Source organism: Tetrahymena thermophila (assembly GCF_000189635.1).
Source record: "Tetrahymena thermophila SB210 genomic scaffold scf_8254406, whole genome shotgun sequence".
Taxonomy (NCBI): domain Eukaryota; phylum Ciliophora; class Oligohymenophorea; order Hymenostomatida; family Tetrahymenidae; genus Tetrahymena; species Tetrahymena thermophila.
Window position 1 is genome coordinate 793,495 of NW_002476188.1, and position 14,336 is coordinate 807,830.

At 21.8% G+C, this 14,336-nt stretch overlaps 5 protein-coding genes across 5 annotated transcripts; 3 read left to right on the forward strand and 2 right to left on the reverse strand. All coding sequences in view use genetic code 6, as the record gives it.

Moving 5' to 3' along the window:
- Positions 1–2,040: 2,040 nt before the first annotated feature.
- Positions 2,041–3,516, forward strand: TTHERM_00248410 (hypothetical protein; the record flags this gene model as incomplete). The annotated part of the gene is made up of 1 exon (XM_001023871.3): positions 2,041–3,516. The coding sequence occupies one exon, from the start codon at positions 2,041–2,043 to the stop codon at positions 3,514–3,516; it is 1,476 nt and encodes a 491-aa protein (XP_001023871.1).
- Positions 3,517–5,476: 1,960 nt separating this feature from the next.
- On the forward strand, positions 5,477–6,208 carry TTHERM_000248419 (hypothetical protein; the record flags this gene model as incomplete). The annotated part of the gene is made up of 2 exons (XM_012799953.1): positions 5,477–5,541; positions 5,602–6,208. 2 exons carry the CDS (start codon positions 5,477–5,479, stop codon positions 6,206–6,208), a joined length of 672 nt encoding a protein of 223 aa, XP_012655407.1.
- Positions 6,209–7,635: 1,427 nt separating this feature from the next.
- On the forward strand, positions 7,636–9,597 carry TTHERM_00248420 (WD domain, G-beta repeat protein; the record flags this gene model as incomplete). Its single annotated transcript, XM_001023872.3, has 2 exons — positions 7,636–7,725; positions 7,969–9,597. 2 exons carry the CDS (start codon positions 7,636–7,638, stop codon positions 9,595–9,597), a joined length of 1,719 nt encoding a protein of 572 aa, XP_001023872.3.
- A 1,757-nt stretch (positions 9,598–11,354) lies between these two features.
- TTHERM_00248430 (RNA recognition motif protein) lies at positions 11,355–12,770 on the reverse strand (the record flags this gene model as incomplete). Its single annotated transcript, XM_001023873.3, has 5 exons — positions 11,355–11,399; positions 11,451–11,561; positions 11,642–11,857; positions 12,174–12,287; positions 12,402–12,770. 5 exons carry the CDS (start codon positions 12,768–12,770, stop codon positions 11,355–11,357), a joined length of 855 nt encoding a protein of 284 aa, XP_001023873.1.
- Positions 12,771–13,258: 488 nt separating this feature from the next.
- TTHERM_000248449 (transmembrane protein, putative) lies at positions 13,259–13,506 on the reverse strand (the record flags this gene model as incomplete). Its single annotated transcript, XM_012799954.1, has 2 exons — positions 13,259–13,335; positions 13,434–13,506. The coding sequence occupies 2 exons, from the start codon at positions 13,504–13,506 to the stop codon at positions 13,259–13,261; spliced, it is 150 nt and encodes a 49-aa protein (XP_012655408.1).
- Positions 13,507–14,336: the final 830 nt, after the last annotated feature.

A 14,336-nucleotide genomic window follows, 5' to 3' on the forward strand; every position in this document is an offset into this window, starting at 1 on the left:
ATATATTTTATATTTATGTTAATTAATTAATGTGAATTTTATCTTGGCTGAGAGAGATTTTGTATTCAATGATTTTTAAAGTGTCTATTTATCTAAGATTTACTTTTTAATCAAATTTAGTTATAGAAAATATCATTTTTAATTAATTTACAACCTAATTTTTTACTAAATAATTTTACCTTTAAAATAAATTTGTAATGAAACATTTTTTTTATTATTCAATTTAAGTAAATTATTTTAATCATTAAAATGAAATGTTAAAATTTAATTAATTTTTTTAATATCTACTCTCTTTATTTTAGGTAATATTAAGACTCATTTTTTAGTTTTTTAATAAAATATTTAGAATCTAATTATTTCATAAATAATTTAAAACTAAAATCTATACTAATTAGCATATCTTATGAGTGCTTATCATAATCAACCTTAGTAAACTCAGCTTCAAAAAAGATACAGCAATTAATAATAAATAGTAGGTGATTAAAATAAAAATATAATTCTAAATGATGCAGCGGGGAATGATATGTCAGAATTTAATAAAAAAACTAAAGAAATAAAAGAGAAGTTTTACTGATAAAAATGTAATAAAATATCAATAAGTTATCCTTATTTTATTTTAACTGATTTTCTTCAGCATCATTAATGAATGTAACATTAAATAATAGCCATACATTTCTTCATTGATAATTTAAAATTTTAAATAAGTAAAATTAATGGATTTCACTTCTTTTTAATTTCAAAAAGAAATTCATTTAACTAATATTGTCAAATGCTTATCACTTTTAATATTTATCTTTGTGTAGGATATAAACTGAAATTATTTAATATTAATTAACTTTCATATTTGAAGATGCTTTATTTATCTACAGTAAATTTTTGACTTAATCATTAATAATAATTTTCAAAATCAAATAAATTAATTACTGTGTGTAATTGCTTTTTTTAATTAGTTAATCAATAGATTAATGTACTATTACCCTAAAACAATTTAAAAATACTTCTAAATATACATGTTTATTTTGTAAAAATGTTATAGAATTAAATACTTTTAGTTTAAATAACGTATTTTTATCTTTTAAAATTACAATTTAGCTTTATTATTGTTAAATTAAGCAAATAGCCAATTGGCTTAAATAAAAGAAATGAAAATTATTTAAAATGCATTTACTCTAAATTATATTTAAAAGTGATATTAAATTTTACTTCAAATTTTAATGCCAAATTTTTAATAGCTTTATTTAATTGTGTAAAGAGTGTACTAAATTCTATGCTAAAATATGTAATATAGAACTATGAAAGAATTATCAAGGAAAAATAAATTAGGAAAAAAGAAATAGATAGTGAAATAGAAACTATCCAGAAAATTAAATCAATTAGAAATATTAATAGAATTAGTTCTATAGTTAATCATTAAAAATAACAATATTGGCTTATTTTTAGAATTAAGATTTCCTTCTAGGCTTTTAGCAATATTCTTTATATGATAAAATTAAATTTCTTTACTTTTAACTTAAGTAGAATTTTTCTAATTAAGATACACTGTAAATAAAAGCATTTAGGAGAATAAAAAGCTTGGAGTTTTTAAAATAAATAATAGCTTTTTATATTATTTAATAAAAAATAATTGAGTTAAAAAACTATAAGGAATAATATCATAGATAGTAAAAACAAATATTCTTTTATATTGAAATTAAAGATGTGAAAGTTTATTATTTTTAAAAAGAAAGAATAATTATGTTCTATATTTTAAATAAAAATAATTAAGCTAAATAACTCTAATGAATTAATATTGGTATTAAAAAGAATATTTACTTTTACAAATTTCTTTACATTTTTTTTGTTTATTTATTAGCACAGGACCAATTTGATAGCTTGAATGATAAAAAATATCAAAATTTTGGTAAAATCTATTTAATTGATTTTTAAAAATTAGAGATTATAAATGCGTGAATTTTAGGAAAATAGCAGATTAATTAATTACCTTGATAAAATTAATAACACTAAAATAACTCAGAAAAAATAAATAACAATTAAATAAACATGGAAATAGAGGGTTTTTAAAGCTACAGGCCATTTTCTTAAAGTGATGTATCAAATGAAACTTAATAATCAGCTAATAATGAATCAGAAACATATTAATTTGACTAAAATAAAAACGAATTAGGCTGCTACAATAGTGCAAACTATTTTATTTAAGGATAAAAATAATTAGATTTTTATTTAAATATGGAAGGACATCAAAAAGATTATTTCTAAAACAAAAACTGCTTAGAAAACTAAATCTATGATATGAATTATAATCAACCTGATACATGTTAGACTTAAAGTCAAATCAGTGACTAACCAGCTAATTAGAAGGATTTAGAATTTAGCTGTGATATAATTAGTAATAAATCTGAATAAAACATAACTTATAACTATTTATAACCATAAGAACTCTAGTGTTGTAATGAAACAGACTAAGAAATTTACAGAGACATTAAAACTAATAAAAAGGAGAATGTTTTTGGATAGGAAATAATAGATAAATATTAAAATTCTTTTTTTTCTAATCCTCTTTTAGAATTTTATTTTATCAGTGGAAATATATGCGTTATGAATTGTGCTTTAAATAAAGAATTTACTCATTTTTCCAATCTTAATTCATGTAAAATACCTATCCGGACGAAGGCTTGCTCTACTCTAGGTACTTTAGAAGTTGATTTAAATAATAAGAGAGGTGGAATTCAGAATTTTGAGTTCATAATCTAAAAAATGCGCTCAGTTTCAAGTTAAAGGGTTTATAAATGTTCTTTAATGCTTGAAAAGTACCAAAAATTTGTTAATAGCTATTTGTAGAGATAAGAACTCTTAAAGTATCAATAAGTGACAAATTAATTTCTAACTAAAATTGATTCCAAATTTGATTAATTTGTTTTGAAAACCTAAAAAATAATACAAGAAATAGCTTAAAATCACCCTTTCTTTTCATACACCTTAAATTAATTTAATTTGCAAAATTTTGAGATGGAAATGCGCAAATTCGGTTATTCAGAAGCCTTTTTAGCTTTATTAGGCGTTGATATGAAATAAGCATAGTCATTAATATGGAGGAAAGGTCTATTTGATTATATGGATAGAAAAAATATATAAGAAATGCTATTCCAATATATCTCTCATTTAGTAGGTGATAATATAATTTAGCCTCATGATATAACTTTATTCACTTTCGATGGATATGAAGTATATGCTGTTAATAATATTAGAGTATTTATAGATAGAGATGCCGAAAATCCTTTCATAGGTATGAATCAAGCACTTTTTGTCAATGTTTACGATATAAGTCCTAATATGATAAAATAAATTATAAGTATAAGATAAAAAAACAAAGAACTATCACAAGAAAAAATAAAATAGCAAGAAGAGGATTTATCCTATTCAATGGAAGCTAACATATTTTTAGAAAAATACTACAAAGATTAACAAGAAGACTTTTTATTGTAAAACAAAAGAGCTGGATATAAGCTAATTAAATGAATGAATTAGCTCCACTTATACGTTGTTTTAATTATTTTAAAATTAATTAATTAATCATTTATTACTGCATTATATTAACTTATATCATTCATTTATTGTATTTTAAACTTTTTCTTTAATCCTACCAAATAAAAGCTTAGCATAAACTTAGTAATTATTTTTAGAATAATTTAATTGATATTGATTTGTGAAAATAAATTATAAATTATTTTAATGTTAAAATAATTATTTATTTACTTTCTATTTATTTTTTTAGCTCTTTAAAATCTAATAATACTATTTAATTAATTTTGTTGTTTAAGATTTATTTGCAGAGAAGCAGCATTAAAATGTATAAAAAGTAAATTAGCCTTCCTTTATAGTTTTTAGATCATCTTATATTAGGATTTGTAAAAATTATTAATTACTGAATTAAATTTTTTCTAAATTTCTTACAATAACAAAAATAACAGATTAATTAATAAACTTACTTAAAAAAACTTCGTCTAAGTAGAATATAGAAAAAAAATAAAGACATTCAAAAAGGATAAATTATATTTAATGAGTTCTTATAATCTAAAATAATAAAGTTTAAAAGATGATACTGTTCCATCTTATGTAAAAACAGAATTTCAAAGAGAAAGACTTATTTATTTAATTATTTTTAAAGATAACATTTATTTAGGAATACTAAATTTACAAAGACATATTTAATAATGTCTACCTTTAAGGAAATGTAATTATTCACTCAAAATGTATTAAAAAACTGCTATTCAACTTAACCATTTTGAATATTCCTTGGATACTCTTAATAATAAAATGTATCTATGTAAGATATTATCTTTTTTAAAATATTTTGATGAAAGTTACTAAAAAATAAGGTGAAAGAAAATATAAAATCTAATATCATTTGCTGTATCACACATTATTTATCGTTTGGATATTTTTTAATTAAACTGATCAAGACAGATCCAGGATGGATTCCACCACAAGTAAAACATGATTAGTAAATGAATTATTATGTCTCATGTTAAAAATTATGAAAATTAGATTTAAGAAAGAATTGTTGAAAACAGGGAAATAGATGAAATACCTACCTCATTTAGTAACGAAATTGTAAGATTAAAAAATAAATTATATTCTTAACAATATTATAATCAAGATTTAAATTAAATTGATTAAGGGTTTTAATATATACAACACTTTAGTGAACTAAGAAAAAATTGAAGTAGTAGAACTATGTAGCTAATGTAAATATTTAATAATACCAACTCAAATTTATTTAAATAATTTGCAAGGTAATATTTATAAGACATCAAAAATATATCATTGTTATAGCTGCAAATCTTGCATCAAAGATCAATTTTTTCATAGCGACATCTTTTAAATTTGTATCACATCAATCAATTTGAAGTAAATTCTTTTTTTTAAATTAATACTTCTTAAAATGCTTTGAAGTTATACTAAACAAAATAAATGAGATCATACCATTGGAATCGAAATAAAATGAACACTTTTAAAATATTTATTTTGAAATAAGTATTAAATATATGAATATTCCTTTTTAAAATGTCTTCATTTATTTCAGTTCTTCGATTTCTATACACTGGGTATGTATATACCATAGAAAAACAAACTAAACTCTTTTTAAAAAATTATTCTATTATTTTTATGAAATATATTTTTTTATTAATAAAAATAGATATTTTGTTGCAGTTTTAATTTGTCAGTTCTTTATGGCTTTATACATCATTTATGAATCAATAGATACTTTTTTAAATGTAGATAATTAATAGTTAATTCAATTAATTATAACTATTATTTCCCTTGCTATCTCAATAATAGTAATTTAATTTTTATCTTTAATTTAAACAAAAAATATTATTAAATTTATTTTAATTAATTTTAATTTTTTTACTAAATATTATATGAATAGGAGTTAATTTATAGTTTTGTAATGATATTTTAGATACTATATTTAATGTTTAGTGGTAAACTAACACCTTTGACTTATCTTTTTTCAAATTAAATTAGTTTTTTAACTAGGTAAACTTATTGAGTATTGAAAAAGTTCTTAATTTTTATTTAAATTTAATACAAAAAAAGATTAAAATTAGCTCTGTAAAATATTTATTATGAGCAAAAATAAAGTTATTTCTAGCCTCAATAGATACTTAAATTAGATCTTAGAGAAGCTATTTTAAAAGATACTTAAGTTTAAAATATCTATAGATCCCTATCTTTATAATAAACGAAAGAAGATTCAAAAAATTTGCTTAAAACAATAATAAGGCAATAGAGTTAATTATCTGAAAAAAGCTCAACTACTATGAAATAGTAAGATTAAACTTTAATTAGAAGAATTAACTAAAATTAATAAAATGAAACTTTATAATAAATAAATATACCTTCTAAGCAAGTAGACATTCTGCCTAAATAATAATTTTAAATTTCTTCAAAATAGGAAGAAATTTGCTCTGCTCTCTATTAAAATTAATCAATTCTAGCTCCAATTATAGACCATTCTTAATTATTGGAAAAAAATTACCTATCTTACTCAAAATTCAATTCATCTTTAAATATGCTGTAAAATAGAATAATAAAAAGCTAGATTTTTTAAGAAAACAAATATCCTTTAGAAGGAAATTTAATTCCACATAAAAGTGATATTTTTACGCAAAATACAACTTATATTGAAAAAAGCTTTAACTGATTGGTTACTTTATTTTAGATCACTTAAAATTTATTATTATATATACAAATATTTATTTAATCATATGTAATTTTTTTAAAAATTAAATATTTTTATATGTTTATTTCATTCCTTCATCAAAATATTTTAATTTTAAAATTTTTATTTCTTTCAAAAATGATTCAATCATTTCTCCATCTTAAAAAATAGTATTGAATATTTTAACATCTTTTAATTAAATTACGAATAGTGTTATTTTTTACATTTAAATTTAAAATATTCAGATTATACTATTTGATACCATATTTATTTTTCTTAATAAAATTTGAATTAAATACAGAAATGAGCAGGTTTTATTTAGTAATATAATCAAGTTGATCATTTCGTGTATTTCCATTTTATTGTATATCAAAAACATATTAACTTTTACTTGAATTATCAATTTTATTAAATATCAAATATGATATTTTGTCTATTTTTTGCATAGAAAAATTTTACTCACTTTATTTAACAGCTAAAATTCTATTTTAACTTGATCAAAAATACATTAATTAAATTTTATGAATAAAATATATTTTTAGTGTTTTACTATTTATTCTAGAGTCAGGTAACTGAAATATATTATTTTTGATGCAAATATAATACTTGAATAAATAAAGTACTATTTATTCAATAAACATAAAAATAGTATGTATATATATATATGGGATCAATTAATATTTAAAATTTTTTTTCTAATTTAAATTAACAAAAATTTCTAATTTTGAAAAATAAATATATCTTATTTTTAAAGTATCAATTTATTTTTAAATTTTATTGTAATAGTTTTTTAAAAAATGGCTCGGATTAATTTAAAAAAAAATTGCTAAATTATAAAAACTAAAAATTGATTAAAATTAATTTGCAAAAATAATTAGGGAGTAAAAGTTGTCAGTTAAAATAAGAAAAATGCGCCAAATTTTTTTTCGTAGAATTCGTATTTAAAGCTAGCTGTTTCAATGTAGATGTCTGAAATCAAAAATAAATCAATGTTTTGACAAAGATTTAAAGAAAAGAAGGTTTTTTTCTTTTCGTTTTTCTTATTTTAAAAATAAATATCAAATTGAATGAAAAACAAAAATTTTAATATTCAACGAATATAGATAGATAGATTGATTGATTGAATAAATGAATGATAGCTAGCTGCAAATAAATAAGAAAATATTAAAATTCATTCATTTTTATTCATAAAATTATTGAATAAATATTATTTACATATTATTTTAACATTAATTTTGATTAAGATTTTGCATTGAAGGTATTGTATTCTTTAAAAGGTGTTTTGTCTTTATAAGTATTTAATTATTTTCTCATTTAACCTACAAAAAAAAAGCAAACAAAAAAATAAAATCAGTCAAAAAGCAAACTTATTATTTAATTATTAGAAGGAGCTAGCGCTATTTGTTGCCATGTTTTGGAAGGATGAAAACGTTTTTAAAAATAAGCATTCAGTAGGAAACAATCCACTCTTTGGTGGTAAAGAAAAGCCTGCTTAGTCAGTAATAAATACTTCATTTTCTAGTTTCTCCTTTTACTGTAAAAGGAGTGTTTGATAACATTACGCTCTTTTAATTATGCCCAATTATTAAAAGCTTCAATCTTTTGGACGTTCCAATCAATGATCGACTTACAAAAGGAGGCGAATATTAAAATAGAAGTGGCTGATTAAAGGAGTTTGTTTAAACATTCTATTAAATGGCTCTTTAATAAATCTTATGACATTTTTGTTTTTTTATATAAAGGATTGTAGATTTATCCCAAGTAGAAGAGGAACTAACACATCTTACAATTAATATTTACTCAAAGAGAATATCAACACATAAAACATCATAAATTAAAACGGTTCATGCATTTCCTAAAACTTTGAAACATCTTCTCAAACTTCATCAACAACAGCTACTACTCAAAGCAGCTTTTTCCACTTCGGTACCTCAGGATCAGGCAATATTTTCAATCAACAATAAAGCTAACAACAATCAGGAGTAATCAATTCTGATGAATAAACTACTAACAGCAATTAGTCTATGATTCATAATGCTAGTTCATCCTCTTCCACTTAAACTTCAGGTATAAATAGCAGTAATCTGAATATTAGTTACTGCAATAGCAGCGTAAACTCATACCAGAAGCTGATGGAAGACTGCCTCTTTTAGCAGGAAAAGAAAAATCAAAAAAAAAGAGTGTTAAATTTTAGAAGTGAATCAGACATGCCAATTCCTTTGGACAAGTGCATTAGTAAGACTTTTGAGTAAGCAAATCAACAATTCATGGAAACAAATAAAATAATGAGATATATTTCTCCTATGCCAGAAAGAATACTTGATGCACCTTAACTTAGCGATGATTACTACCTTAATTTAATGGATTGGGGAGACAGTGGTACTGACAATAAAGGCACTTTAGCAATATGTCTTGGAAGCGAAGTTTATTTATGGGATGAATATGAAATCATAAACCTTTTTAAGGCTAATTAAAATATTTAGGCTACTAGTGTCAGCTGGATGAATTTAAAAAAGAAAAATTGCTTGGCCGTTGGCTTCTCTGATAATACAATATAGCTTTGGGATACTGAAAAGTGCATTCCATACAGAATTCTCAAAGGTCATACCGGTAGAGTATCTTCACTATCCTGGAATAATTACATATTGTCAAGTGGAAGCAGAGACACTTAAATAATTAATCACGACATTCGTTAAAAAAATAATATAATAAAGCGCTTTTAAGGCCATGAATAGGAGGTATGTGGATTAAAGTGGTCTCCCGATGGTACTCAGCTAGCTTCAGGAGGTAACGATAATACACTCAGAATTTGGGATATTAATTATGCTTAAAATAATATCAACAACAATAACACCTCTAGTTCAAGTAGTTAGAGTGCTTCTCCAAGTTATCAGCGTGCCTGTTTTTATAATCACAAAGCAGCTGTAAAGGCTCTAGCATGGTGTCCTTGGTAAAAAAATCTTTTAGCAAGTGGAGGGGGAACCTAGGATAAAACAATTAAGTTCTGGAATACTGATAAAATGGAATTAGTCAATTCAATCAACTGTGGTAGTTAGGTATGCTCAATTTTATGGAATCCTTAGGACAAAGAACTCATAAGCTCTCATGGGTTCTAAGATAACTAATTGATTGTTTGGAGTTACCCATCGATGCAGAAAATTACTGAGTTACATGGACATACAAATAGAGTGTTACATATGGCGCTTTCTCCAGATGGTTCTACCGTATGCTCAGCCTCTTCCGACGAAACCTTAAGATTTTGGAAGGTCTTCCCTGGTTCTAGATATGATAGACATGATTATGATGACTCGAATCCGTTCACAAAACACAAAAGAGATGGATTATCTTCATAAAATCTATTCATCAGATGAGAGAATTTTTAAAATACTTTTACAATTTCTCATTTCTTCTTTTAATGTAGTTAAACTATTTCCTTTCTTTGAGCTTATCATCACAATAATAAACCAAAATTGTATCAAATGAGATAATGTTTTTCCATACTATATAAAATCAATTAAACAAAAAATAATATGGGAAATCAACTCAGAGTAAGAATGGTTTTTATTTGAAATAAATACCATTTTAAAGAGTCTATGATTATGATTGAATTAAATTTTCAGTCAAAGCTGATAGATTTTCTACATGAAAAAATAAAAATTTTCATTAACCTTAATTAAAATTATAATTGTGAGTATAGTAAAAAGAAAAGGAATAATAAATAACTCTGCAAGTCATTTAAGTATGAGAAATAAGTAGAAATTAAAGTAATTAATGCTAAAACTCTTCAAAGCAATAAACAAAAGAGAAATTCAATAATAACAACAAAAGCAGTAATAAATTAAAAAATAATTAATTCAAAAAACAATATAAAAACTAATTATTAACTATATTATTATTAATCAAACAAATTATATAAAACATAAATAACTAAATAAATAAATTAATCTATTCTAATTAATTTGGTATTATTTTAATAGTCTATTAATGGAAAGTCTTTCATAACCATTTTAGTTAATCTTTTTATTTTTAATTAGAATATATATTGAATATAAATCAACATATGTATTCATTCATTCCTCTCTTATAAATATTTAATTCATCAACTAATAATTCATTTTACATCCAAAATAAAATTTTTCAAATATAAAATTCATTTTTTTAATTACTAAATATATTTTTTGTAACCTAAAATCTATTAATTAAATTATATAAAATAAATAAACTTTTTTGATCCAAAATTTTTGTTAAATTTATTTTAAAAACATTTTTATTGCTTTCTATTTTCAAAAGTTTTTTAAATAAATTTGTTATTTTATTGATTTTGAACAATTATCCACCTATAATTAATATTAATTTCTTCATATTAAATATTGTTAAATATAAATTTATGAATTGATATTTTCAATTTTTATCTTTTAATCAAATTAACAAAATAAAAAATTAAAATGTATCTTTTTTTCTTATTTTTTTCAAAGTAGATTCATATTTTATATGATTTAACAATTTATTTTAATAAAAGATTAGAAAGAGTTAGAATTAATTTTGAAATTGATGTAAGAATTTATCAAGATTAGTTAAATTAGCAAATACGAATATAAAGAATTAATGTAGTGTGTTTTTTGTTTATTTATAGCAAGAGCTAAATTAATATAAATCAGTTAAAATATTATGTTATTAATTTGTAGATAATTAATTTTATTAATTTACTCAATTTGAATCAAGCAATGTATGTATGTGTTTTTATATTTAGATATAATATTTTATAAAAATAGTAGTATATTGTATTTGATTTGATTGGTTAATCATAATCATATCATCGTCTCCATAATATTTTTAAAGCTAGTCTTAAAATGTTCTTTGTTGAAAACCTTAAATTATATTTAAAAAACTGTCAAACATCTAACAAAAAGTAAGCTTCCCTTTTAAATATCACACTAAGCCAAAATTATTAAGATGGATTCTTTATTTATTTGCTTTTAAGATACCATACTTGCTATATAAGTAACCTTAATCTTGATTTATTCTAAACAAATTTATTAAGTCATTAACCTTGTTTATTATATTACTTTTAGATTATATAACTAAATTCTATTGATTTTTAATTTATTTTATTAGTTAGCTCAACTAATCAATCGTCAGCTTCAATGACAGTTTTACCATCAACGATTGCTTTCTATTAATAAAAAATAAAATTAATAATTTGTTTTAATTTATATTTTATTACGAATCCTGGGAATTCATAATCTATTCCAAGCTTCTTCAAGTTGTCTCTTTTCTTTTCTTCGTTTTTAAGTAATTTTTCTACTCCCTTTTTAACTTCTTCAGGATCTTTTTCCTACAAGTTAAATAAAAATGTAAAAGTTTAAAAAAATCCAAAATAATTATTGAATAATTGCTTGTTGTGAAAATATTTACTGAATTCTTTTATTTAATGAAGATACGTTTCCAGTTAATGAACTTGAATTATTTCTTTCCATATTTAAAGCTGAAGGGGTTCTTTTAGTCTTGTTGCAAGACATGGACTTCTAAAACTTTACCTAAAACCATATGACCATTCATAGCCTTTGCAGCAATAGCAGCAACTTCTGGTTGTTCAAATTAAATGAAGGCAAAACCTTTAGATCTGGCAGTCTATGTTATATTTAAATAAATATTTTAAATAAAATTATTAAAAATTTTCTAAATAATTTTGAAACAAATAATTCCAAAATTTAGCTATTATTATTTTTGCTATTGAAGCTAAATTCTACAAAAAAGAACAATAAAAGAAATCGAAGATAACATTAATGTTTTTAAGTAGAAAACTGGAATAAAGCTGCTAATTTCTACTTATTAATAGATAATATCTAAATTATTGGAAAGGCAGTGGATAAATATTATGATTATTATGTGTTTTTTGTACTTAAAATAAAAAAATAGGAAATTAAACAAATAATTTTATGCTAACCTTTCTACTTCTAGCAACTTTAATATTAACGATGGTACCATATTGTTCAAAATAAGTCTTTAATTATTCTTCAAGCAAACCATAAGGCAAGTGACCTACGTAGATTGTGCAATTCTGTTAATAATTTAAAAAAATGGTTTTATAAACAAATATGAAAAAATATTGTTATTGATCTAAAAATTTAACTGGACTTGATCAATATATATTGATTGTAATGTGTTTAATTACTTATGGAGTATCTTTAATAGGAACTCTATTAGCTTTATCTTCTAATCTCTTGACAGCCTTCTTCAAAGCGTTTTAATCGACCTATTTCTTCTTGACGAAAGCTAATGAATCTTTAACGTTATCTCTTAATTGAACGAGAGGTTCAGTGGAGACGGGCTTCTTTTCATCTTTGCTTTTTTTTTCACCATCTTTCTTAATGACAGCTTCTTTAGTTAATTTTGCAATCTTCTTGGTAGGACCGATCTTAATTTGAGAATCCTTAACTTATTTTTCATCCTTCTTATGTTTTTTTTGTTACTTCATGGTCTTCTTTTCTTTTTTATCCTTATTCTAAACAGCAGGCTTCTTCTTATCTAATTGTTTTCCCATTTTTGAATTTGAAAGTAGTTTATTTTGTTTGTGTCTTTCTTTTTTGATTGATGCTTAAATATTTTTGTTTATTTGTATTAATATATAAGTGTATATGCAGATTTTAACTAAATATATCTTTTATATATTTATGTATGTATATATAAATAATAATATCAATAAATCAATATGTATATATGAATGTATGAATGTATGTATTCGTTGTTTGGTTTTTTATTATTACTATTATTTATTATCCCTTCATTTCTTTCATTATGAAAAAGCTTTAAATTATTTCTTCACTTTTTTTGGCTAAAACACTTTGCAATATATTTAGTCCTATTCATAGCTACATATAAATCTCTCCTACTTGCTACATCATCTATACTCCTTTTTTCATTTTATTTATTATTCAATAATATTCAATCTTTATTGTCATTCCTTTATTATAATCTTATTTAGTTATCTATTTATTTTTCCCATTTAAGTGATTAATTCTCATTCAAAGTTCATTTTTGAAGTAAACTTAGCAAATAAATTATTAATTTATCTAAGACAGTATGTATGCAAATAAATATTTTAAATTCTAAATATTAATATTTTTTTAGAATTAATTTATTTTAAATAATAATAAAAGTTAAAATATTTTAATATTAAATTTATTTTAAAATATTTAAAACTTACATATTTTTAGTTTGAATTAAAATATTTATTATCTATGATTGTAGTTGTTGCTATAAATTGTAATGTTGTTCATTAATTTTTATTTTTTAAGATCTATTTAATGAATACTAATTTTTTAGTAAGATATATTAATTAATTTATTATTCTTAAATTATTTTATTCCAAACAAAGCTTACAATTTTTAGTTTTAGAAATTTATAAATTGAGCTTATATAGTAAGATATACATAATACCTCAATTATTTTTGGCTTTAGTAAACATAGGTTATTTCAGAACTCATTAAATATTGAATATCTGGCTTTTTTTGAAGTAACAATTAAAAGTAACAACGAAATATTTTGATAGTAAGAGTTTGAAAGATATGTTAGTACTAAAGCTCTTAAGAACCTTTATCCTAATAATAGCAAAATTAGTTTATATATAAGACAAATACAAAAAATATAAAATGACCTCTAAAATTCCATTTATTTTATTGAATTTTTTATTTTTAGGTTTAATGAAATTACATAATATGAATAAATATGGTACACTTCTAAATACTTGAATGAGTAAGGCTATTATAAGATAGAGGAGTTTAGAATGAGAGAACAAATTTTTATTTTAAATAATTTTTTATTACAAGCATCAACAGTGATGCACTTGATAAATAATTTGATGATTGTTCAAAATATAATTTGCTTTTTTATTCAAAAAGTATACAGAATAATCCCTGAAGTACATATTCAATCTCTCTTTATTCTTTATAAAATAAGTGACTATTTACGATAGCACAATTAATTCTGCTATTATAAAATAAACAAATATTAATTTATTAGAAGAAAAAACTAATTAATTTTTTAAGTAACAGTAAGTAGCAAGCAAGAGAAAAATATATTTAAAGTAACAACAAATAAAAAATAGAGA